A 24172-nucleotide genomic window follows, 5' to 3' on the forward strand; every position below is an offset into this window, starting at 1 on the left:
TGAGCAAGATACAGGCGTATCCCCAAGGAGTTCACAGCCTGGCAGGGAGACAGACAGGAAGCAACAGGCCATTGAGAAATGACCAGATATACACGAGGATGGGTAAATACAATTGCAGTGGGAGCGCACAGTTGGGGCAGCTAGCCCTCCCTGGGAAGGTGGGACTGAAGGGCTTCCCAGAAGGGACACCAGATGTGTGTTTTAAAGAATAAAGTCAGCCAGTCAGAGAAGGGGAGAAGAGGAAAACAGGCAAAGAAATGAGCATGACAGTGGCAAAGAGCAGGGAGGGAGAAGGCACCTCCCGGAAGCTGGAAGAAGGAACATAAGGCACAAGGGCAGAATGGTGAGAAACGGGGCAGAGAGAGAGTAGGCAGAGGTGGGGCATGGAGGGCCCTGTGTGTGAACATATCACATGGACTGAAGAATCGAGTCTGGGCTCACAAACTAGCAGACCGGGAGTAGAAGGTGCACTTGGAGAAGTGGCACGGTGACATCGTTGAGGTGTGTTGTGGACCCAAACTGAGGTGCAGGACAGAAAGGAAGAGGAGGAGGGAAGAGCATAAGAAATGTCAAGTGAGGAAAGGATTTATACACATATACCTACAAACATGCACAACTGATCAGTAAAATATGAAAACATCTTGCTGTCATTAATAAAGCAACAAAAAATAAAATGATATGGTACCTTCTTCCGTCACACATGGAGTCACACCACTGGTACTTGCCTGGGCAGCAGGCAGGGTTTGGGTATGTGGTGGTCAGAAGCCTTGGCAGTGGATAAAATCATCAAGGAAGAGTCAACAGCGTTAGGATGTAGGGCACGACCCTGGAGAACACTAGCAGTTGAGGTGCACAGAAGGTGAAGAACAGTTCAAGGAGGCTGAGAATGAACAATCAGAGAAGTAGGAGGAAAACCAAGAGAAAGTAATGTCATGGAAACTCAGAAAGGAAGGGATGTCAAGGAGGAGGAAGTGATGAAGAGCTTTGAAAGTTGCAGAGACGTTCAAGTAAGATTGACCTTTAGACGAAAAGTTTTCATTGTATTTTGCAAATAAGTCATCACCGACGTTGGCAGGATGGGTTCAATGTTTGGTGGGAGGAGAAGCTACATGACCATGACTTGGGGAATGAATGAGGGGTGAGGAAGTGCAGCTGAGGAGTATAGCCGTATTAAAGATGGCTGGTTGACTTTGGGAAGAATAAGGTGGCTTTGGAGTTGTAAGGAGACCCCCAGAATTGAGTTCCTGTTTTCTCCACCAGAATTCTAAACCAATCAGGTGGTAGGATGAGAACAAGGCAGATGGAGATCAAAACATCAACTTTATTAGGGATAAAGCTGACATTGGAAATGGTGACATTAAATGCTCAGCAACAATTTTTCAAAATGAGAAAGACAGACCCACTGATCACAGGCAGCACTGAACACCCGAGGCCTTTCTGCACAGAGGCTGCCCCTGGAGAGCTGGAACTACGTGAGTGTAGACCAAAATGACAGCTTGCTGATAAGGCTGGCTACGTAGAGGAAAGAGGAGAGGTGAAGAAGATGAGTCAGCCAAGACATTCCTCCTCTCTGGGGAGAAGCAAAGGGGGAGAAGGGGAAAGAGGACATGGGACATTTTAGAGAAATCTCTACTCATGGAAATAAGGAATGGGGGCAAATCTGTAAATACTGACCCAGAAGGAGATAAGTGTAGTTAGCATCTTTTGTCTGCGTCTTTGCAAGTGCATATGTATTTGTATGACCCGGAATGGTTATTTATGGAGTAGAACTGGATAGAATGGGAGCCAGTTCAGGGGGGCGCAATTTCTTGCTGTCTGTAAAGAAAAAAGGTACTGGAATCACACATGGCTTCACTAGTTTTCACATTTGATTTTTAACACATACTGGTTAGTGACTTTTTGAAAATTATTATCTTATCATTACATAGCAACTCTGTCTTATTCAGTGCTCGTTACATTTCATTGTGTTGGGTATTAACATAGTAATTCTTTCCTGCTTTGTTATTTGTATTTGCCTGGTATTTTTTCTTGACTTTTTATTCTCAACTTTTATCACATTTGTTAAATGTGTTTCTTTCTTGTGTTTGTGTGTGTATGTATATAGATATACATATATATATAAACAAGAAAGCATATAACTGTCTGCTTTTAATCTAATAGTCTCTCTTTTAAGAATAATTCTATTCACATTTAATAATACACTGAATTTTATTTCTTCTATTTTACTTAATATGTATTACTCATCTAAGCCCCCTTGATGTTCTTTGTATTAATTAGTTATCAAGTTGCTATTCATTATTTTCTTTCTCTTCTTAATTTGGGAGCTCTAGTCTAGTTTTTCATTCTACCAGCTCCTTCTCATTTTTGTCACGGTAGTCAAACTCATTCTTTTATTCCATTATACCAACATAAGAGTCCAACTGTTTCCCCAGATTCTCTCCTCTCCTGCTGTTCCTCCTCCCCCAGCATGAGGCCTTTAGAGTGCTTTCACTTCCCACTCTCACACACCAATGTGAGACCTGTGGAAACTTCACTTCCCCTCTTTCTCCTTTAGAACTTTTTGTTCCGGCTATTGTTAACATTTCCCTTGAAATATGTCTCTTTTATTTTCGCAGTTACACATTCCTGAACTGTCTATTATTGTCTGTCTGAATTTAACTGATGATGTGTTGTAAGGCTCCTTGCTCACCACTAATTTTTTTCTCCCTTTTCCTCCTTCCATCCTGCAGCCTTTAAGCTGGTGCGTTGATTGTTTGGTTAGATCTTAACACCCTTTTCTCTGATGGAAGATATGGGTGACAAATCTTTTCCTTGTATATTCTCAACTATGTTTCCTTGACCCTGACAGAGAAGTGGGGTCTTGCTACAGGATTCTTTGTGTGCAGTGTTTTTCTCTCAGTAATCTTCATGCAATTGGCCTCAATCATCCCTACTTCAGGTGTCATAGAAGAAAAAGCTGATGCCCCCATGATCCTTCTTCCCCTATAAGTCACTTGTACTTTCTTTCTGGAAGATTGTAGGATTTTCTTTTCATCCTTAGACTTCTGGAATTTCCCAAACTGTGAATCATTTGTCCTGCCTATAACTTGCCAAAACCTTCCAATAGGCAGACTGAGGCCTTTTCTTAACTTGAAAAATATACTTCCTATTGACTACTACCTCTCTTTCCTTCAGCTATTGAATTTGTCTGCAGATCTTGTCATTTGGTTGCAGAAAGTCTTTTTGTGCTCTCCTGGAATTTTTATGTCCTAATGTTAATATTTTAAAATGTATTACTGTTCCCTAGTGGCTTGGTTTCATGTGAGCCTCTTCTTTTTTTTTTTTTGAGACGGAGTCTTGCTCTGTCACCCAGGCTGGAGTGCAGTGGCCGGATCTCAGCTCTCATGTGAGCCTCTTCTAAGAGCATTGCTATGCCCCTTAGGTATGAGGGTAATGTTTTCTTTTGTCTGCTCTCTAGGCTCAGGGCCAGCAGCTGAGGTGCCTTCTCAGAAGGGACAGATCCACAAATGGTGATTATCAATCCCCTATCAAGTCACTGCGGGAAGACTCTCATCTTCCTGTTTTCTCACATCTCCCAGGCTCAGGAGTAGAGATAGGCTCAGCACACCTCTACAACTCCCTTACCTCATCCAGCCAGGCCCATCTGCCAGATACTCACTGATGCCCGGATACTGGTGCCCTCTTATGATTACAGAATCGGGGGTGGTTTGGAGACCATGTGTTTGCTCACACAGCTTTAAGAAAGTAGCACGGGTTTAGGGTCCACAGTTTGACCTAAAAAGTGACATTTTCTAGAACTTAGCACTTCCTTATTTCATTTGGAAAGGTGGTTTTAAAGGCTAACGTTGGCCCTGGTGAAGGTCAGAGATCATACATGGCTTCCATAGTGACAGAAGCCACTGCAAGTCTTGGCAATAAAAGGTAAGCTTCCCCTAGCTGGGGCCGCTCCTCTGGTCCCTGGCTTGAGTCTCCAGGCTCAGCAGATGGGGTGTCATCTTCTTTAGGCTTGATATTGGCAGGAATCCCTTTTGGTCACTTCCAACCAGTCTCTTTGGAGAGGTAAGGCATATCTATTCTAGTTTGTTACTCTGCCTTTGCAACCCAGTAAGGAAAGGTCTTAGGCTACCAGGCCCCAAATTCACTTTTTTTTTTTTTTTTTTTTTTTGGACTTCTATGCACCTGTTCACTGCAGAGATGACAGTTCCCCTACATGGTTTTTAGGAAATCATGTTCTTACATCATTGCTCTCTTAAAACCCCCCTTAATCTGCTAGACCAGGCTTGGCTTTCTCTCTTGACTAGCTTACACATTCTAGCATTCAGCACCTGCTCCAGGTTTGTTTTTAAGCCTTGGAGCCAAGTGCCAGTCTGAGCCCTTTTCCACTCCATCACTTTGAATCACCTCCCTGCTCTACTATTTCACTTCCTGTCCATCATTTTGAGCATTCCTCAGTGGCCTGAGATGGGGGCCAAAAAAGTTCCTACTTTTGATAAACAGGGCGTGGGTGAACGCTGATGAGGTTTCAACAATGTGACCTTGGGCAGATTACTTAAACCTCCTGAGCCCTGACTTCCTCATCTGTGAAATGCTTATAAAACCTGCCCTGCCCCCTTCACAGGCTTATTATGGGACTCAAATGACATGAGCAAGTGCTGTGAAAACTGAAGTGCTCTACACATGTAAGGCTTTGTTTTATCCTTTCAAAAACAGTGACTCGAGTTTCGTAAGTGGAGCTTTGCAGTTTTAACTTACTTCTGTGGATTTAGCAGTTTCAAATTCATGAGCCATTCTCATGATTTCACAGAATCCACTCTTAGAGCTTCCCTTTATATTTTCATTGTTCTGAAAACAATCGCTTTTTTATTCATCGAAAGGCCATAACTCCAGGTGAAAAAGGAAAAGATTTCTTTCTGCAGCCTGACACGGTTACAATTTAAAGCCTTCTAATGTTGGAATGGCAGATTCAGGTGGTTGATGTGGTAGACGTGCAGAGCACTTTCAAGAAAGGACTGACCGCCTGGCTGCAGAGATTAAGATTAAAGCATGCTTCAGCTGCAGAGAGCCACCTGGCGCCAGGGCAGCCCACATCTGTCCTGTGACTGAGTGAAGTGGGTAAAAGCCCAGTCACTTTGGCCTGACACGGGACACTCTGATGGGCAATACAAATCCAGAGCTTCCCAGTGGGTTGGCTGAGGCTTCACAGGGTTGGACTGTGCTGGATTTCTCCCTCTGCCCAATCCTGCTTCTCCTTCTTTCCTTCATAGGTGCTGATCCCTAATAACCATCTTGTACTCCAAATTCCATCTCAGCACTTGTTTCCAGAGAATCTAACCTGTGATAATCGGGTACACTACACTAGAAAGGTGGAGTGGGGTGGGGTGGGAGGGCATGTTTGTTGCGAAGAAAGAGAGAAAACAATGGAAAGCAGGGATTTGAAATGACATTACCTTCCCAACCACAGATAGCTCCACGTCGAACAATGAGTGTGCAACTCAAAGGTCTAAGACACTGCTGCTACGATAGGTAGAAATCTGTTGTTACCAGCCCGACTTGGACTAAAATCTCACAAGGGAAGCAATATTGTCTATTCTTATTCCTAACCCTAGAGATAAGCAGATTTGGTGCTTTTACCTGGAAGCACCAAAGGCTAACTTCCAAGAAAATGCTAACAACACACTGTGTATTATACAAAGACCCCTACTAGTATCAAGATTGGCTAAATGATCTAAATGTTAGTCACGGTTCTGTTTTTCAACTACTTTTTTACATACAGATGAAAGAGAAAGTGACATTTTCTAGAACTTAGCACTTCCTTACTTCGTTTGGAAAGGTGGTTTTAAAGGCTAAAGTTGACCCTGGTGGAGGTCAGAGATCATACATGGTTTCCATAGTGACAGAAGCCACTGCAAGTCTTGGCAACAAAAGGTGATCTTTTAAAATGAAAATCTATCATCCATCTACCCACTCCTTCCCATCCCACACACATGTAAAACTCCTCCTTGGTTTCCCATTGCTTTTATAGTAAAGGCCTCAACCCTACACGGCACGTCCCACCCACAGAGTCTGGCCCCTGCCTTGCTTACAGTCTCTTTTCACTCCCTCCTCCTTGCTCCTGACGCTCCATGCAGCACCACATTGCCTTCCTATTGTTCCTCAAATAAGCCATGCCATCTCCTGCCATAGGGCCTTGAACATGTTGTTCCTCCCCTCTGCATCTCTCCTCACCCCCACCTTCACCTAGTTTACAACTCAGCTTCAGGTGCCAACACAAGCATCCTTTTCTCAGGGAAGCCTTCCCTGAACCACACATCCAACTCTAGGACAGGCTCTTCAGTGATACGATCTCAAGGAACTGCGTTCCTTTCTTCCAGAGGATTTATCTCGTGGCCGCATTTAGAACTGCACCCTCATGTCTAATATTGCTTGGTAAATCTGTCTCCCCACTCTGGACTTCAGGAATGGTGCCTGGCTTCGCTCTCCATGCTATGCCTGGCTCCTAGCACAGTTCCTGGCAGATAGTAGGCACCCAATTACCATTTGCTGAGTAAATGAATACCTGAAAGAACAAAAGAAAGAAAAAAGGGAGAATTGCTGACTTTGGTTGGGTGGTGTGAGGTTTCCTGGGGTTTAACAGTAGGAATGGGGAGTTACAACCAGAAGAGGCTGAGTGGAAGGTACATGTGGTAACAACTTTTAGGGTGGCTCTCTCCCTAATCACCAGTGGGGTGGAAGGGCGGTGGGGCAGCAAAGCCATCAGAAGTCACAGCGTAGCTGTCAATCTCATCACTGAAGACAAGAATACCCGAGTGCTAGGCCAGGAAAATTATTCACTTCACAATCAGGAAGAAATGCTGTGGAACTAAAGTTGGGGTATATTCTTTAATTTGATTTCATTCTCCAGAGCCCTAAAGTTAACCAGCTGGAATCATTTTTAAGGACCATTCTATTTAACTTTTGGAAATGAAGCATCTGCCTTTTAATGGAAAACCTACTTCTCATTGTAAAGATAGCACACAATGTTCTTGGCCGCTTTGGTCTCCAAAAAAAGGGAATTGAGATATCTCCCTGTGTCCCCACTATATCTTGAACCTCCTGTGTCAACAAAACAGGCCAGATTGATAGCTGACTTTTTTTTTTAATAATAAGTAAAAAGTAGCAGCCCATTCTGTGAAGTAGCAGGCAGGGCAGCCTATGCAGGCATATCTGCCTCTCGAGAAATCTCAGGAGGCTTAGGGATCCACACTGAAAGGCTCCATATAACCAACCTCAAAGCCACTGTATTCAGACAAGAACCCAAGTTTATCATGCATTCAAAAGTTCTGTTCCTCAAAAAGCATCTACAAAGTATGATTAGTCAATCGATTAATCAAATATTCCTACTTGGCACAAGTCCATGCTGTGAGAGGACACAGTTAAGATAAGTCCCTGCCTTAAGAATACTGTAACCCAACTGAAGAAATAGGATGTGGGAGCACTAAGATGTCAATTAACAGCATAAGGCACAGAAGAACTAAGATATCAACTAACAGCACAAGGCACACACTGTAAGTCTTAGCCGGTTCGTACGGCCCATATCCAACAATACCAACCTGTGTTGAACATTTATTATACAACAAGTGCTTTACATGTATTTTCTCATTAAAGCTCCATAACCCTATGAAATAGATACAATTACAATCTCTTTAAAGAACTTGAGTATCTAAAATCATGCAGTTAAAAAACAGTTTCAAGGTCAGGTCTGATTCCAAAACCCAGGTGTATAACCACAGAGCCCCTGCGGCTTGTAGAGCTCACAGTGCTTGGGGCTGGCCTAGGAAGGCAAGGCTGGATGAGGATGGGGGCTCTGAGCTAGGCCTTAAAGTGGGCAACACTGAAATAGGCCAGTGATGGAGATAGGTCACTGTGTGGCACTGTGGTGGAAAGAGGGTTGGAGAGAGAAGATAGAGGAGAAGGGGAAAGAGGACAGAGCATGGCAGCTGCTCGGGCACAGCCACTTTAGGGTGAGGGATGAGTGAAGATGTCTACCTTGTAGGCCATATCGACATGTCCCCCTTCTTCTGTGAAAAATGCCATCATCCCACACAGGAAGAGTTGTAGAGGGATCCGACAGTAGAGTCTGGTCGGAAAGGAGTCTGGCCTTTCCTTTGCCCTTCCTTCTGCCCCTCTCTTGCCCCAGAGTAAAAGCCCAGGCTTTCCACCCACCCAGCCCACGGGGTGGGCATGCTACAAGCCTTTTGAGTCCTGCATCCCAAGAGGGGCAACTTCTTGGCCTGAAGGTGTCTGATAGAGCCTGCCTGGCTCCAAGCGGGCCTCATGTCTGCTCTGTCTACTGGATCTGGGCTCTGAACTGGGGTGGGAGGTGGGGAAGTGGGGAGACTGGTTCAGGCTATCACTTCCTCTCCTCACCATTGGATAGCCAGCCTTGCAAGGAAGGTGAGGGGCCAGTTCTGTGGCATAGAACAGTATAGTTCTTAGATCCTCCTATTCAGAAAAACACTCAAGCCATGTTTTCCCTCTGCTCTCACACCATGACACCAGTCATCAACACAGAAGACTTCCGCGACCAAATGTGTAGGGATCTTCCCCCACACACCAAGTCGCGGGCACCAGCTGGGTGTCCTCCCACTCAGCTCCAACACTATCTACCTGGAAAGAGTGTCTGATCCCACAGGTTGAGGGTTCAGTCAGATGAAGAGATACATACGCGAGGTCTAGAAGATCCTGAGTGCAGGAGCTTCTGTGCTGACAGGATAAGTTCTTCTTCACCTTCCTGTTTGCCTCCACGTGTTCAGCCCTCCAGAAATTCCCTGAACCCTGTCCTCTGGGTCTTTTATGGAGATTTCATTTGTTGTCCATGACTGAAGCATGTGATTGAACAAAATGCGATTGGACAAAAAGGGTATGATCTAATCCCAGCAAGGTCTGTCTGTCCAGATTCTTCTTCATCTCTCTGTGCAGCCTTCCTTCCTCCAGGGTACGGGGCATGACCTCCTCTGGAATGAGGGTCTTATGACCCACAGTCAGATTGTAGAGTCCTGCCTTGGGTGGATGAAAGGAGGGCAAAGAAGGTCAGAGAAACATTCTGTTTCCTGAGGCCTAAAGCACCTCTACATGACAGCAAAAGACCACAACAAGTGTCATAGGAGTTATGGACCAGGAACCATGGACAAAAACCTATATACATGTAATCATAAGATCACACCCCCCACCACACACCACATTGTTCTACATAGAAATGCCTTCACGATACAGCCTTTCATTTATTCATTCGTTCATTCACTCACTTATTCAATGGGTAATACTGAATTCCAAACCAGGAACTGTGCTATATGTTGGGGATGACATGGCCCCTAGCCTCGGGAGACTTCTATTCCGTGGTTAATGGTGGGTATTGGTGACAGATGATCAGTCAACAGTAACTGTAATGAATGTTAGGATAAAGAGAAGCCCAGAAGGCTCCATGATGTTCCAGCTGTTCACAGGGTAAGCTGCTTGTCTTGTTTATTCCTGTATCTCCAATGCCCATTACCATACCTGGCACAGGAAGTGCTCAGTTAAGTGTTTACTGAATTAAATGAAGATCTGACTGATGCTAAGTGCCAACCCTCTCTCTCAGTGGCTCCTACCCATTGGCCCTAAACCTGATACCTGGATGAAAAGAGATAAGAATACATGACAATTCTTCAAGTAGGTCACAGAATGTTTGAGTTGGGAGGAAATGGACAAAGCTTTTTTTTTTTTTTTGAGACGAGTCTTGCTCCTCCCAGGCTGGAGTGCAGTGGCGCGATCTTGACTCACTGCAAGCTCTGCCCTTCCGGGTTCACGCCGTTCTCCTGCCTCAGCCTCCTGGGTAGCTAGGACTACAGGCGCCTGCCACCAGGCCTGGCTAATTTTTTTTTTTGCATTTTTTAGCGAGTAGAGGCGGGGTTTCACCATTGTTAGCCAGGATGGTCTCGATCTCCTGACCTCCCGATCTGCCTGCCTCGGCCTCCCAAAGTGCTGGGATTACAGGCGTGAGCCACCACGCCTGGCCTGCACAAAGTTTTTTACATCGATGCCATCCCCTCCCAGTCATCATGTTCCCACAGTGGGGGTACTTTATGAAACACTTGGACCTTCATGCTTTCCTAATTTCTCCTTATCCTGGATGCTTTTCTAAGAATACTGAAGTTGGTCAATGTTCCTATTAAAACTCAGGAATCTAAACCTTGACCCAGAATTTCTGATTGAGATGTCACTTCAGTTTCTTTGTGCATTCTCAGAGGCTCTACCCTGGCTCACCCTCGAAAGTAGGGGGCAAGAAGTCAGATGCTACCCAGCTTTCTCTGCTGTGCCAAAAATACCTACCTGCAAGAATTGGAATGTGTATTCGTCCATTCTCGCCTTGCTATAAAGAAAAGCCTGAGACTGGGTAACTTACAGGAAAAGAATTTTAATTGGCTCATGGTTCCACAAGCTGAACAGGAAGCATGGCAGCACCTGCGTCTGGGGAGGCCTGAGGGAGCTTTTACTTATGGAGAAGGCAGAGCAGGAGCAGAAACATCTCACATGGTGGAAGCAGGAGGAAGAGGGGGCAGGAGAGACGCTACACACTTTTAAATAACCAGATCTCATGATAACTCACTATCATGAGAACAGCACTGAGGGATTGTGCTAAACCATTCATGAAGGACCACTCCCATGATCCAATCACCTCCCACTGGGCTCCACCAGCAACACTGGGAATTGCAATTCAACATGAGATTTGGGTGGGGACACAGATCCAAACCACATCGGAATGCAAATCTTTGGGGAGTAGATGGTTACAGAGCTCCTACCATAAAGTCAAAAGGTGCTTGCTCTCTGATCATTCTACTGGTCTCCCCCAGGTGCTGAAACAGTGTGACCTCTGCTAGAGGAAGTCCTTTCTCTATAACTTTCCAACTGGCTTAATGGCGGGGAGCCACCTCTTCCTTGAGTTATTGGGTTATGGAAACAGCAATCCTGCCTTCTGGTTGGGTCTCCCAAAGAGACATCCATACAGAGTGATGTTTTTTCTTTGCTTAAATAATGTCAAACTTGAGGTTCTTAACATGGGGTTTGAAGATTGCTGTCTACATTAGTTTTCCATAGGCCCTGGGGCCCCAGGGAAGCAGAGCCATTCTAGGAGAAGCTGAGAAAGATCATGAGTGAAGAGGTTCTCTGAGGAGGCTCAAATGTGCCTCTATTTGGTTGACAGTGGCCCTCGAGGCAGAGCAGGTATTGGGCAACATAATAGTTGTAAGGAGTAAATGAGAGGCATGGGACAACATGCTTTCCTAGGACTAGGTAAGAACCCAGCCCTGGCCCAGCTCTCCAACCCTTAGGCCAGAAAGCACCTCCGCATGGTCTTGGGACATGCTCAAAGCCTCCCAGCCGAATAGCAACAGAGTGGCTTTAGAACAAGGTCTCCTGATTCCTGTTTTTGTTTTCCTCATCACCCTGCCATTTTCTGGATATGGATCTCATGGGAGAGTTCCTGGCTTGTCAAATCCGGGAACTCTCCCTTCAAGGACGAGCCCTGTTGGCCAGGCAGTCCTGGGCTTTTCTGGTTCTGATGGGTGGCCTTTTTTGCCTTCCAGTGCCAAGTGTCTTCCTGCCCCTATCGATCCCCTTCCTGCGAAAGGTCATCTGGGGTCTTCAGTGGCCCCGTGGAGCCTCATGGCCATGGGTGGGGAGTGATAGGCAGCCTGGGGCTGGGGCCAGGACCAGACCTCCCATGGACAATGGGCAGGTGCCTTAGCATCTGGGCATGCTGATCTATTTCTCCAAAGAGGGCAGTGTGGGGGTAGAAGGGGGCGGAATCCGGAGACTTCTCTCCATAAGAATTCCTGCTCTCCCCCTCAGTCTGACCCTTGCTTTGCCTGTCTGGGCCACGGCAGTGCCCACGGGCAGAGCAATGGGAAGAGGAGGAGAGGGTTTGCTCAGCTGGCGGGACTCTGGCAGTGCGAGCCCTGCCAGCCCCTCCTCCGCGGGCTGTCTCGGCTGGCTCCTCTCCTGCTTCTGCCCGCCTGTCCCTCTGGGCTGCTCGGGCGCCACCACTACTGTCCCCATCCCGCCCCGCCAGCTGGGCCAAAGGGTGACTTGACTCACGGCGCAGCCACCAGCCCACGGCTTGCCCGAGGCGTATAAAGGCTGCCAGGGCCGAAGGCTGCCAAGCCCTGCCCGGCCCAAGGCGCACAGAGCATGGCCCGAGGCGCTGAGCGAGGCCGTGGGGACGCGGGTTGGGGCCTGCGCGGCGCCCTGGCGGCCGTGGCGCTGCTCTCGGCGCTCAACGCTGCGGGCACGGTGTTCGCGCTGTGCCAGTGGCGCGGGCTGAGTGCGGCGCTGCGGGCGCTGGAGGCGCAGCGGGGCCTGGAGCAGCGCGAGGACAGTGCCCTGCGCTCCTTCCTGGCCGAATTGAGCCGCGCGCCGCGCAGGGCGCCCGCGCCACCCCAAGACCCGGCCAGCTCAGCTCGCAACAAACGCAGCCACAGCGGGGAGCCTGCGCCGCATATCCGTGCCGAGAGCCAGGACATGCTGATGATGATGACCTACTCCATGGTGCCGGTAGGCGGGGGCTCGGTTCCCCGTGGCGCCCCCGCCGGGTGGGCGGCTGGGGGTGTGGGGCGAGGACGCCGACGCCCTCTTCTCCCCTGGCCAGCGGCGAGGTGCTGCAGAGAGGGCTGTGGGCACGAGTAGCTGGGGATGTCACCTTGGCAAGCACCTCAACCCACTGGAGTCTGTTTTCTCATCTGTGAGGTTGGGGAGAGGGTGAAGGAGGGAGTCTCTTCTACCTCTGACATTCTTTGAGTCCGCATGTAAATGAAGGGCGAAGGCAGTGTTTTTAAAAGCCTATTTTCCTCCTCTACTTACACAAGTTTTCGTCTTCTGGTGTGAACGGAGCCACAGCAGCCTTGGGGCTCCGCCTGTGCCACTGGCCTGTGGGTGGGGCCCTCTGAGAGGTTGGAGGCGCGTTTCTGAAAGAGCGTAGGCTTTTTCAATAAAGGGATTCTTCCTCTGGCATCAACTAGTGGTCTGGCTTTTCACCTGGCATCACCTCATTCCTACAAGATGACCGGCCTAATTGTTTCCGTTTAAGTGAAAACATCCCTAGTTTAACTGCCCACCTGGGACCTAGATGCTGGGAAAGTTGCCCCTGGATCTCAAGCAGTTCCAAATGAGAGACATCAATACGGTGCAATTTTTTTCTTAAAATGCAGCGTCAAAGCTGAGGTTGTTAACATGGGGCCTGCGGATTACTCTCCCCATTGGGCTCCAGGGAATATATGGAACTGCAGAAATTGCCAAGTGTGTGTGCCTATGCCCTCCTGCCCATGTGGATGAGGGTCCGCAGCTTTTCACTAGATCTTCAACGGGTCCCCCATTGCATGCCGCCCCCAAAAGGTTTAAGAAACACTGCTCTGAAGAAAGTCTTCAAAGCCTCAAAGATTTGTTTTCCGCTGTTAATTTCTTTGCTTTTGCCACTTTTAATTCAATAAGTATTTAACAAATACTGTTAGATCACACTGCAGTTCCCCATCCCATTTCATTATCTATTACGATTGCGACAGTCTTATTTCACTTTATACTTAGAAAGATTTCGGCTATTACCTCCAGTCAAGTGTGAGACATACTTCAGAATCCTAGGTATTTGAAAATAAATCGACTTAAAGCTTCCATTGTCATAGAAGCTTTTAAATATCTTACATGAGCTGAAATGCTTTTAAAATTACGTAAAAGCACTACATACTTCAAATACATCTTTTGAGAGAGATCAAGTTTTCCATTCCTCACTTCATTTGTTTTTTAAATTCATGTTATTTAAAAATCTGGACCAAAGCAGAAATTTCCAAAAAGGACTTCTGTAAGATGAAAACGCCTCCTTAGGGGATTCATTCTCTCCCTCTCAGCTCTCTACCCTACATTTTAAGGCTTTTTTAAAACCCTCAAACCCTCATGAGCATCATTGTTTTATATTTTTAATCCTGCTTTTAAGGTAGAAGGTTTTGTATCCAAATTGCAACCTGTTCTGTCACTAACAAATTGAATGGAGACACTCATCTCTGTGTCAAATTAACTCTAGGTGACCTAGCAGTGCTACCACTAACGCTGTTACAGGGCAGAGAGCAGAACTATCACATTTGTCAGACTGGAAACTATTAGTAGATTATCATCAACTCATCCCCTACCTGCAATGGGTATGTTTTGACCTTTTAGAGTCATGAGGGCCTGTCCCTGAGGCTAGGAGAAGGCAATCATCTTACTACTGACTTTCCTCTTGGGAGCAGTTCTCAAACAGTAGGCTCAGGAGTCAACTGGAAGCATATTACAGTGCAGATTGCAGGGCCTCTCCCTCAGACCTATAGAATCCTCTCCAGAATCTTCTTTATTAGAAGTCCCCTGACCCTCATCCCCCTACCTCCTATGCCATTGGTGAGTTTGATGCAGATGGTCCAGGCACCACACTTTAAGACACACTACTCAGTCTCTAACACTGAGTCTTTATTGTGCACACGAATATTTTGGGGATCTTGTTAAGATGCAGATTCTGCTTCAGATGGTCTAAGCTGGGGCCTAAGATTCTGTATTTCTACCAAGCTCCCACTGCTACCAATGCTACTGGCCTGAAGACCACATTTTGAGTAGTAAGGTTGCCTACTGGAACTATTTGGAACTAAGCTTTCAAACTTACTGATGCCTGAATCCTATCCTGAGAGATTCTGAGTTAATTTGTTAGGCCCCAGCCTGGGGGTGGAGTGCTCACTCTCCAGCAGGAAGGACCTTGGCATGACTTCCTGTGGATAGTAGCTGTGTTAGGCATCACACTCCCACCAGATCCCCATCAAGGCCTTTGCTTCAGGCTGAGGAGCCAATTTTATTACTGAAAAGCTTTTAAATTTATGACAGCAAGATTCTTTCCATTCAGCTTCACAGTTTTCCTCATCTTTACTCTCTGCTTTTCTCAGAACAATTACTCATATAAGAAAACAATTTTTAAAAAACATCATTTGGTAGCTCTTGGAGAGAAGTTAAGAGAATGATCTAGTGTATATCGTGGAGGCAAGTGTACACACTTCTCATAGGTGAAGGCTACACCTTCCCTGGCCCTTTTATACACCACCAGATCTTGAATGAGAGTGAGATCCAAGGTCCTCACCCTGAGGTCTTATGTCCTTAGAGGTCTAGGAACAGAAACAAACTCTACGCAGACTAATGTCAACATTTCAAAAAGCCTTCCAAAATGGTTCATTTATCCAAGATGAACCTCAATTTAACTGATAGTTTGAGTTTCTGTACTGGTTGGCTGAAAATACATCAACTCAGCATGAGAATTCTGTTTAGCTGAGCACATTCTTACCAGAACCTGGTTGGCAGCTGTAAATGACTTCATTAAAAAGGCAAGATAATTATTAAGTATAGTTAATTTGACAGAGCCAAGAAGCACATTAAATCTCTAAAACCATGTGCATACTCTTGAGAGAAAGTAATAAAAGGGGCCCTGGATGGGGCTTGGAAACCACTGAATTAGGCTGATAATGGGAATGGGGATCTGGTGAGCGTGAGTGGGGAGAGAAAATTTGACCCATCTGCTACTAAGTCCTGTGGGAGATGCTACTTCTGTTTATTCTCTTTTTCTCTGACCTCCTCTCATATTCTTTTTGTTCTCTTCCCATCAGCTACCCTCTCTCATTGCTCTCTTCCTGTCTCACATTTGCTGATCTTCTGGTAGCTTTATCATCCTGTCTTTAAGTAAAGTCCAAAATCTAGGGTCAAGCACCCACAGGGAGTTTCATAAATATTTTCATAAATTAAACAAACATAGAGAAGATGTAATACACTGAGACTGGTGATTACGTATCCATGATAATTGTTGTCCTTGAGGGACCATATGCATTTCTACGCCCAGGATATTGTTCAAAATGTTCTTGGAACCTCTCTAACAAGAAAATCAGCCTGGCTATTTTAATAAAGCAGGAGTTACAATTCAAATGATTTTTTTAAGGAGGGCAAATATGATTCCATAATTGTCAAATGATGAAAAGGCATTTGATAAAATTTAACATCTATGCTTGAATTTTAAAATATGCAATAAAATGGGAATCAATGGATTATTTCTTAACACGATAAAATGCAATTGTGTCTTGCCCCCAAGACTATAGCTTTCCACTGAATTGTCAAATCCTGGAGATGGTTCTACTAAAATCAGTATTAAGACAGGGATGCCCACTATCACCAATAGTATCTCGAATTGTCGTAGAAAGATCAGCCAGAGCAACAAGACAAGGGAAAATGGTCTAAATATGTTAAGAAGTGAGAGTCTGGCTATATTCAGATCATACGATTATATACCTGGAAAACCCTAGAGAATCTGTTGATAACCTACCACTAACAATAACAGAATTCAGTGGGAAACAAGGTATTAAAATATTACTAAGAAATCAATAGACTTCTTATACCAAATCATCTGTTGAAAGATATAATGAAAGAAAAGATGTGCAAAACCTGTGTGTGTATCTATATACTTATCTTTTGCGTTAAGAAAGGGCTGGGGGACAACTCTTGTAGAGCACAAAATATTTGAACCAAATGGAAAAAATAACATGTTTTTGGATATAGAAAACTTAGCATCATAATGAGTTAACTGAAAGTTAACTTAGAAATCTGATGCCACCCCAACATAAAACTATCAATAGGTTTTATTTTCTAGGATTAGACAAACTGATTCAAAAGTTCACATGGAAAAATAAGCGTTCCTGGCAAGGAAACCACTGAAAAAGAACAAGTAGGAACACTAGGTTCTACAAGATATTAAAATATAATTAAAGCCTGATATAATTAAAACAGAGTGGGATATGAATAGATAAACCAATGGGACAGAGTGGAAAGTCCAGAAAAAATCTTAAATACATATGGCAATTTAGTACATAATAAAGACAGTATCTCACACCAGCAAGGAAGAATGAATTTAATAAATGATTTTGAGACAACGGGCAAGCTCTCTGGGAAAAGATAAAGGCTGGAAAAGAATAGTTTTATTCTCACAATGTCTACTTTAACAAACTCTAAATGGGTCAAAGATTTACATTTTTAAAATATGAAACTAAAAGAAAATATGAGTATATCATTTTTAATTTTGGAATTGGGAAGGCTTTTCTTTCAAGTTATAACTCAAAAGCCAGATGCAAACAAACAATAAATAAATTTGACTATATTTTAAAAGCACATGAAACAGCAACAAAACTTCTGCGTAGCAAACAACAACAAAAATAAAAACACCACAAACAAAAGTAAAAGATAAATAACAAACTAGAAGGCTGAGCGCAGTGGCTCACGCCTGTAATCCCAGCACTTTGGGAGGCCGAGGCGGGTGGATAACCTGAGGACAGGAGTTCAAGACCAGCCTGGCCAACATGGTGAAACTAAAAAATACAAAAATACAAAAATTAGCCGGGCATGAAGGTGGGCGCCTGTAATCACAGCTACTCGGGAGGCTGAGGAGGGAGAACCACTTGAACCCGGGAGGTGGAGGTTACAGTGAGCCAAGATGGTACCACTGCACTCCAGCTGGGTGACAGAGCAAGACTCCATCTCAAAAAAAAAAAAAAAAAAAAAAAAAAACCAAGCAAAACAAACTGGAAAACTCATATCATCTCTCATAGACACATAATCTTGCTAATACATTTGGCATTCCTAAAAGATGATTAAAAAATTTAATAGGAAAATCAGCAACAGAAATGAGAATCCAATAGGACAATGAGACAGACAGTTCTCAGGCAAAGAAATACAAATGTCTCATAAGCACATGGGAAAAGATCTCTTCATTTAAAAATGTAGATTACAACTACCCCAAAATGTAATTTTCACCTAACACGAGCTTATGCAATCTGTGACCCAGGATGGCTTTGAATGTGGCCCAACTCAAATTCATAAACTTTCTTAAAACAGTATGAGTTTTTTTGTGATTTTTTTTCCTTTTAGCTCATCAGTTATTTCTAGTATTCGTGTATTTTATGTGTGGCCCAAGACAATTCTTCTTCTTCCATTGTGGCCCAGGGAAGCCAAAAGATTGGACACCCCTAACCTAACAGAAAGACAAAACTACAAAAGTTTGACAACACGCTCTATTAGGGAAGATGAAGAGAAACAGACAAGCTCTTGCATTGCTGTTCGGGGTGCAGAATGACGGAACCCGTACAGAAGGCACTTTGGCAAAATCTGGAAAAAATTACAAATACTCTTTGACCCAGCAATCTCACCATAGATTTTATCACCTATGAATGACATATGTGCATATTCATTGTAGAATATTTGTAAAAGCAAAAGACTGTAAATAACCCATATCCACCAATTCAGTACTAGTTAAATGAATGTATACACCCACTGGAATACTAAGTAGCTGTAGAGGAATGAGGAAATTATCTCTATAATGAGAGTTGGAACAATCCCCAGGATATATTCTAAGTGAACAAAGCAAGGCAGAGAAAAATATATATTGTATTACTTTGTGTAAGCAAGAAAGGGAAAACTAATTGAAGAAATTAACAAAAGTGCTTACTTTTGGAGGGTATAAGGGAGGAATGAACCCCTCACTGTATAGCTTTCTGTATCATTTTGACTTTTGAATCATGTGACTGTGTTACTCTCTTCTTTATGCGAGTAAAAGGGGCCTTGCCCACCGGATCATCTGGTAGCTGCTCCTGGGCTGGGGAGCAATAGAGCATGGTAGGGACTGCACCAACCTGAGGTTCATCTGCTTTGTCTAAAGGAGAGGCTCCCACTGATGGTGACTGTACAAGAACCAAAGCCTCCTGCTTCCTGTGCCTGATTTTTTTTTCTTTTCTTTTCTGTTCTTTACTATTTTATTTTATTTTATTTTTTATTTTATTTTATTTTATTTTATTTTTTATTTTAGAGACAAGGTCTCACTGTGTCGCCCAAGCTGGAGTGCAGTGGAGTGATCATAACTCACTGCAGCCTTGACTAACTGGGTTCAAATGATCCTCCTGACTCAGCCTCCTGAGTATCTGGGACAAGTGTGTGCCACCACACCTGGCTAATTTAAAAAAAAATTTTTTCTGTAGTAGAGATCTCACTATGTTGCCCAGGCTGGTCTTGAACTCCTGGGCTCTAGAAATCCTCCTGCCTCAGCCTCCCAAAGTGCTGGAATTATAGGCATAAGCCACTGTGTCCAGCCTGATTTATTTTTTTTAAGAGAAGTACAAAATCTGGTTTTTTATGTGAAATCTCCTGGCTTTTAAATATTGACAGCAATTCAAAAAAGTTCTCTTTCTTTTTTTTTTAAGTTGGCTGACAGAATGTTGGCCAAACAACACTCACATTGTTAGGGGCCGTGTTAGGACTTCCAATCATGCATTTGCAGGAGTCTCATCTCAGAATCATGAGCGGCTTTGAACCCAAAGGGCTTTATTTAGCTTGACCACAATGCCCTTATTTACCAGCCTGACTCTGAAAGTATAGTAGTTACTGTGTCATTGTGATTGTTGCTATTACTGATTGAGGTCGATGTGGTTTTTTGCATTGGGTTTGGTTTCAGTTTTTTGTTGTTTTTTTGCTGTTTCTAAAACTCAACTCCATCTTCAGTGGATGGAGATTTCCTGTCACTGCGGCTTTTCAAAAGCATGTGCTCCTGATTCTCAGGGTAGTTCCCGAGTGGGAGATTCCAGCTGGATTAAGCAGTAACACATTATTATAGCAAACAGGTAGCTTTGCATTATGACTGCTGTAAGCTACACTGATATGAATCTAGAAATTCTATTGTTTATAGAGAAAAAAATCAGATTACCTGCAGTCACAGCTCCTGTTTGCATGGGTGCTGTATTTCCTTAAATTGGCTGTGCCAGAGTTTATCTCCCTTTCCCACTTCCTTGGACTGGGTTATTTCCAAACGTTGTAAAAGCTGAGGATTTAGACTGGGGTCAGCAAACTATGACTTGTAGGCCAAGTCCAGCCTGCTATTCGACTTGTTTTTGTACAGGCCATGAAGAATGGTTTTTACATTTATAAATGGGTGGGGAATAAACAAAAGAATAATAATATTGCGTGACATGTGAACATGATATGATATTCAGATTTCAGTAACCATAAATAAAGCTTTATTGGAATACAGTCATGCCCATGTGTTTACAAACTGTCTATTGCTGCCTTGGCACTACAGCAGCAGAGTCGAGTAGCTGCAGCAGAGACCACGTGACCCACAAAGCCTAAAATACTTTTTGCCTTGTTCTTCTCAGAAAAAGTTTGCCAGAGCTCCACTTACATCGTAATCCCCTGGAACAGCACTAGGGTTGATTCTTTCTTTTTCTTTTCTTTTCTTCTTTCTTTTTTTTTTGTTTTAAGACAGAGTCTCTCTCTGTCACCCAGGCTAGAGTGCAGTGGCGTGATTTTGGCTCACTGCAACCTCTGCCTCCTGGGTTCAAGCGATTCTCCAGCCTCAGCCTCCCGAGTAGCTGGGATTACAGGCACCCACCACCACGCCCAGCTAATTTTTTTTTTTTTTTTTGTATTTTTAGTAGAGACGGGGTTTCACCATGTTAGCCAGGATGGTCCTGATCTCCACCCGCCTTGGCCTCCCAAAATGCTGGGATTACAGGCATGAGCCACCACGCCTGGCCTAGGGTTGATTCTTAGTAGCTTGGGCTACTAAATCAGGGGTGCTCCAGCCTTGGTTAACTCTGGGGTCTAACACCTCTCCCAAGGCGATGGAATGCAAGACAGAGACGCACTAAGAGTGCTGTTCCATCTACAGTGAGGCTGTAGGGCTGAGCCAGGCTGCTTGCTGGCTTCCCAAACTGAGAGCAAACAATGTTAGGGGAGCTTTTAGCCATCCATTATTCCCACATCTAGGCCTTGTTTCAAACTCTATCTGTTCCCTTTGATTGAAGGAGAGAGATGCATACCACGTTAGGTCCTGCGGAGTGAGGGGCTGGGGGAACTGATGAGAGGTTAGAGGCCTGATACAGGAGGATTAAAAAAGACAGGGTGGCCAAAGTCAAACCCCATGCAGACCCTGGGAAGTGGGTTTCCATGGCCCTTCTCATGGCAGCATGTGCACAGGTGCCCTTCGGATGTCAGGGCTGTGTACACTGAGCACACCCGACACTGTGTACTTTGTTCCCATGTTAGAAGCCACCTCTAGTTATCAATTAAGGGTTGGGAGAGAGCTTGCTGCCATATCTCTGCTAAGATTGTGTCTAGTGGTGTTGGTGATGGGAACACACCTTTAAGCTTAACTCATGTCTTAGGCAATGATGGTGCACAAGGAAGACAGGAGGGAGCTGGTCCCTGAGATCCATTGCACATACACAAATAAAGCATTCCAGGTAAGAAATTATTGGCATGATTCTCTAGGGACATATATAAGAAACAGGTGGGTCAAGGCTGATCATCTGGACCCATGAGAATAGAGCAGTTGTGTTGACCAAAGGAATGGCATGAAACCATCAGGACCTACTCCCATGTCCCAGAACTATTAAAAGCCTCCAGTCTCTTTCTATCCAAAGCAGCAGAGGTGAGGGCAGTAGGAATGAGCCTACCAAGGCTTTATAGACTGAGCAGGGTAGAACCTTCTGGGGCTTGGTGAGTTGTGTGCTCTTGCCTTTTTTTTTTTTTTTTTTTAAGTGAACATAAACTCAAGATTTTATTGTATTCATAATAAAACAAAAGATGACACTTAAAACGAGATCTCTTGGCCCTTTCTCTTCTTGTATCCTCCCAGTTCAAAATGCTTGCATCTCTTGATAGCCAGCATTCTCTTAGATCTGTTTAGAGACAGGGTCTCACTATGTTGCCCGCGGTGGTCTGGAACTCCTGGGCTCAAGTGTTCCTCCTGCCTCAGCCTCCCAAAGTACTGGGATTACAAGCATAAGTCACCACACCCAGCTGCTCGTGTCTTTATCCACACTATTTCCCTGCCTTTCCCTCAACCTTCCCTGCCACTATGCCAGGGATAAAATTGATTTTTGTCTTGGAACTCAGAGCCACATTAAAAGTACCTGAAAACTGTCTCTCCACTGTGGTGAGAGAGCAGTACCCTGTGATCAGCCAATTGGTTAGTAGCACTGCCCACTAGACCCCAGGCTGAGAGATCCTTAGGCAAAGGTCCCTTCCTGTGTGAGTTCCAGAACAATTTCTCAGATCACAAGTCCTTCAAAGCTGAAGGCTGGTTCATCCTTCCCAAGCTCTTGTGCCAGGATCTCCCTATGGTAGTTGTAGGCTCCCCTGCACATGGTACTGCTGCCAACTTCAGCCCTCATGTACCTGTCCTTAGCTCAAGTAACCTGGGATCTTTCTTCATTGTTAAGTTCCCAGCCCCATTCTCTCTCCCTAATTATTTGAAGTATGTGATGGTGGTAAGCAGTGTGGACTTGGAAGTCAGATGGATTCACATCCTGGCCCTATAGCTTGGTAGCTGGGTGATCTTGGGCAAATCTTTTAACTTCACCAAGCCTCAGTTTCCTCATCTGTATGACTGAGAAAATAGTACCTACCTCATTAGGTTGTTAGGATGTTTAAGGGAGATCATATAGGTAAAGTGCAGTGCCTGGTATAGTCAGGTTCTCAGTAAGTGTTCATTGTTGCTGTTACTAAGATTTATCATACTCTTAGTCCATTCAGGCTGCTATAACTGAATACCCATAGGCTGGGTAGCTTATAAATGACTGAAATTTATTTCTCACAGTTCTGGCAGCTGGGGAGTCTAACATCTAGGTGCCAACAGATTGGGTGTCTGGTGAGGGTCTGTTTTCTGGTTCATAGATGGCACCTTCTCACCTTCCACCATGGTGGAAGGGCAAGGCAGCTCTCTGGGGCCTCATTTTTATAAGGTTATTAATCATTTTTATGATTTTATAAGATCATTTTTATAAGGTCATTAATCCTATTTATGTAGGCTTTCCCTTCATGACCTAGTCGCCTTCCAATGACCCTGCCTCCTAATACCATCACATTGATGATTAGGTTTCAACGTAGGAATTTGGGGGTACACAAATATTCAGACCAAGGCACTCAATATTGCTTTGCCATTAGCCCTTTTTGCCCTATGCTGCTAGTGTCTTGTTTCTGGGTTTACTCTTTATTTCCATTTCCTTCAGGGTGCCAACTTGTCTGTTCATCTGTGCTTTTAGCAGCTGCTGCTTTGGAATAATATTTGGCCTCTTAAAGTCTGGATTGGAATCATACCAACCTAAATCATCTTGCCATTGACAACAGAACAGAGTTCCCCTTGATATGGCAACAGGGCTTCTTCAGAGATTCAGGATTTCCCAGCTCCCACCGCCCGAAACTGCCTTAGCAAAGATTATAATAACAGTGTCAAAATTACGACAGTGAAAGAAATCTGACCTAACTGGCTCCATCTTGCTTTTGACCTCCAAGCTGCCCTCATTCATTCCTCAAAGTAGGCTGAACTAACTTTGGAAGGAATTTAGTTTATAGTTCAACTTTTTAACAAAGATATCAGCCCCTCCCCAAAATGTACTCCCTCCTGGCTTGGGAAGTGGAACACCTTTGTCAAACAAAAAAATTAGCCACAAGATTAGAAGTTTTGGCTCAAGAGTCATGCAGCCAGACGCCTCTAGATTCCTAACCTCCCCAGTTGCTCCTATGCATAACTTGACTATTGGGAAACCTAAGATTGGTGTTCAAGGTATTTTTTAGACTCTGCACTCTGATGGATCAGCTGGCACCACCAAGACCAATAAACTGGTTCATCTGGTCTTGTGGCCCCCACCTTGGAACAGACTTGGCATAAGAGGAGAGCTTCGACTCCCTGTTATTTCATCCCTGACCCAACCAATCAGCATTTCCCATTCCCTAGCCCCCCCACCCCCACCTGCCAAACTATCTTTTTAAAACCCTAGCCTCTGAACTTTTGGGGAGGCTAATTCAAGTCATAATAAAACTCTGGTCTCCTGTTTAGCCAGCTCTATGTGTATTAAACTCTTGGTCGCAATTCCCCTGTCTTGATAAATCGACCCTATCTGCACAGCAGGCAAGTGAACCTGTTGGGTAGTTACACTTCTGTGTGGCCACTGGTGATGAGGTTTGACATTCACTGAAAGGCAGTCATCTTCACCACTCTCTGACTGGCTCAGCTATTGTCAGCTTCTGTTGATTCCTGTTGGTGACATTCCTGAAAAAATTTTTGCATGCT

General features: G+C 44.6%; 1 protein-coding gene across 2 annotated transcripts in view; it reads left to right on the forward strand.

Moving 5' to 3' along the window:
* Nucleotides 1-11278: 11278 nt before the first annotated feature.
* LOC101000143 (gliomedin) overlaps nt 11279-24172 on the forward strand; it is a 68503-nt gene continuing 55609 nt past the window's right edge. The window contains exon 1 of one of the 2 annotated variants that reach the window (XM_017960615.3): nt 11279-12567. In XM_017960615.3, the coding sequence (XP_017816104.2) occupies nt 12205-12567 (363 nt within the window). In that variant the 5' untranslated portion in view covers nt 11279-12204. The remainder of the gene's footprint in view (nt 12568-24172) is intronic. The other variant, XM_009210171.4, reaches the window with a different exon arrangement.

Source organism: Papio anubis, unplaced genomic scaffold (genome assembly GCF_008728515.1).
Source record: "Papio anubis isolate 15944 unplaced genomic scaffold, Panubis1.0 scaffold137, whole genome shotgun sequence".
NCBI classification, from domain to species: Eukaryota; Metazoa; Chordata; class Mammalia; order Primates; family Cercopithecidae; genus Papio; species Papio anubis.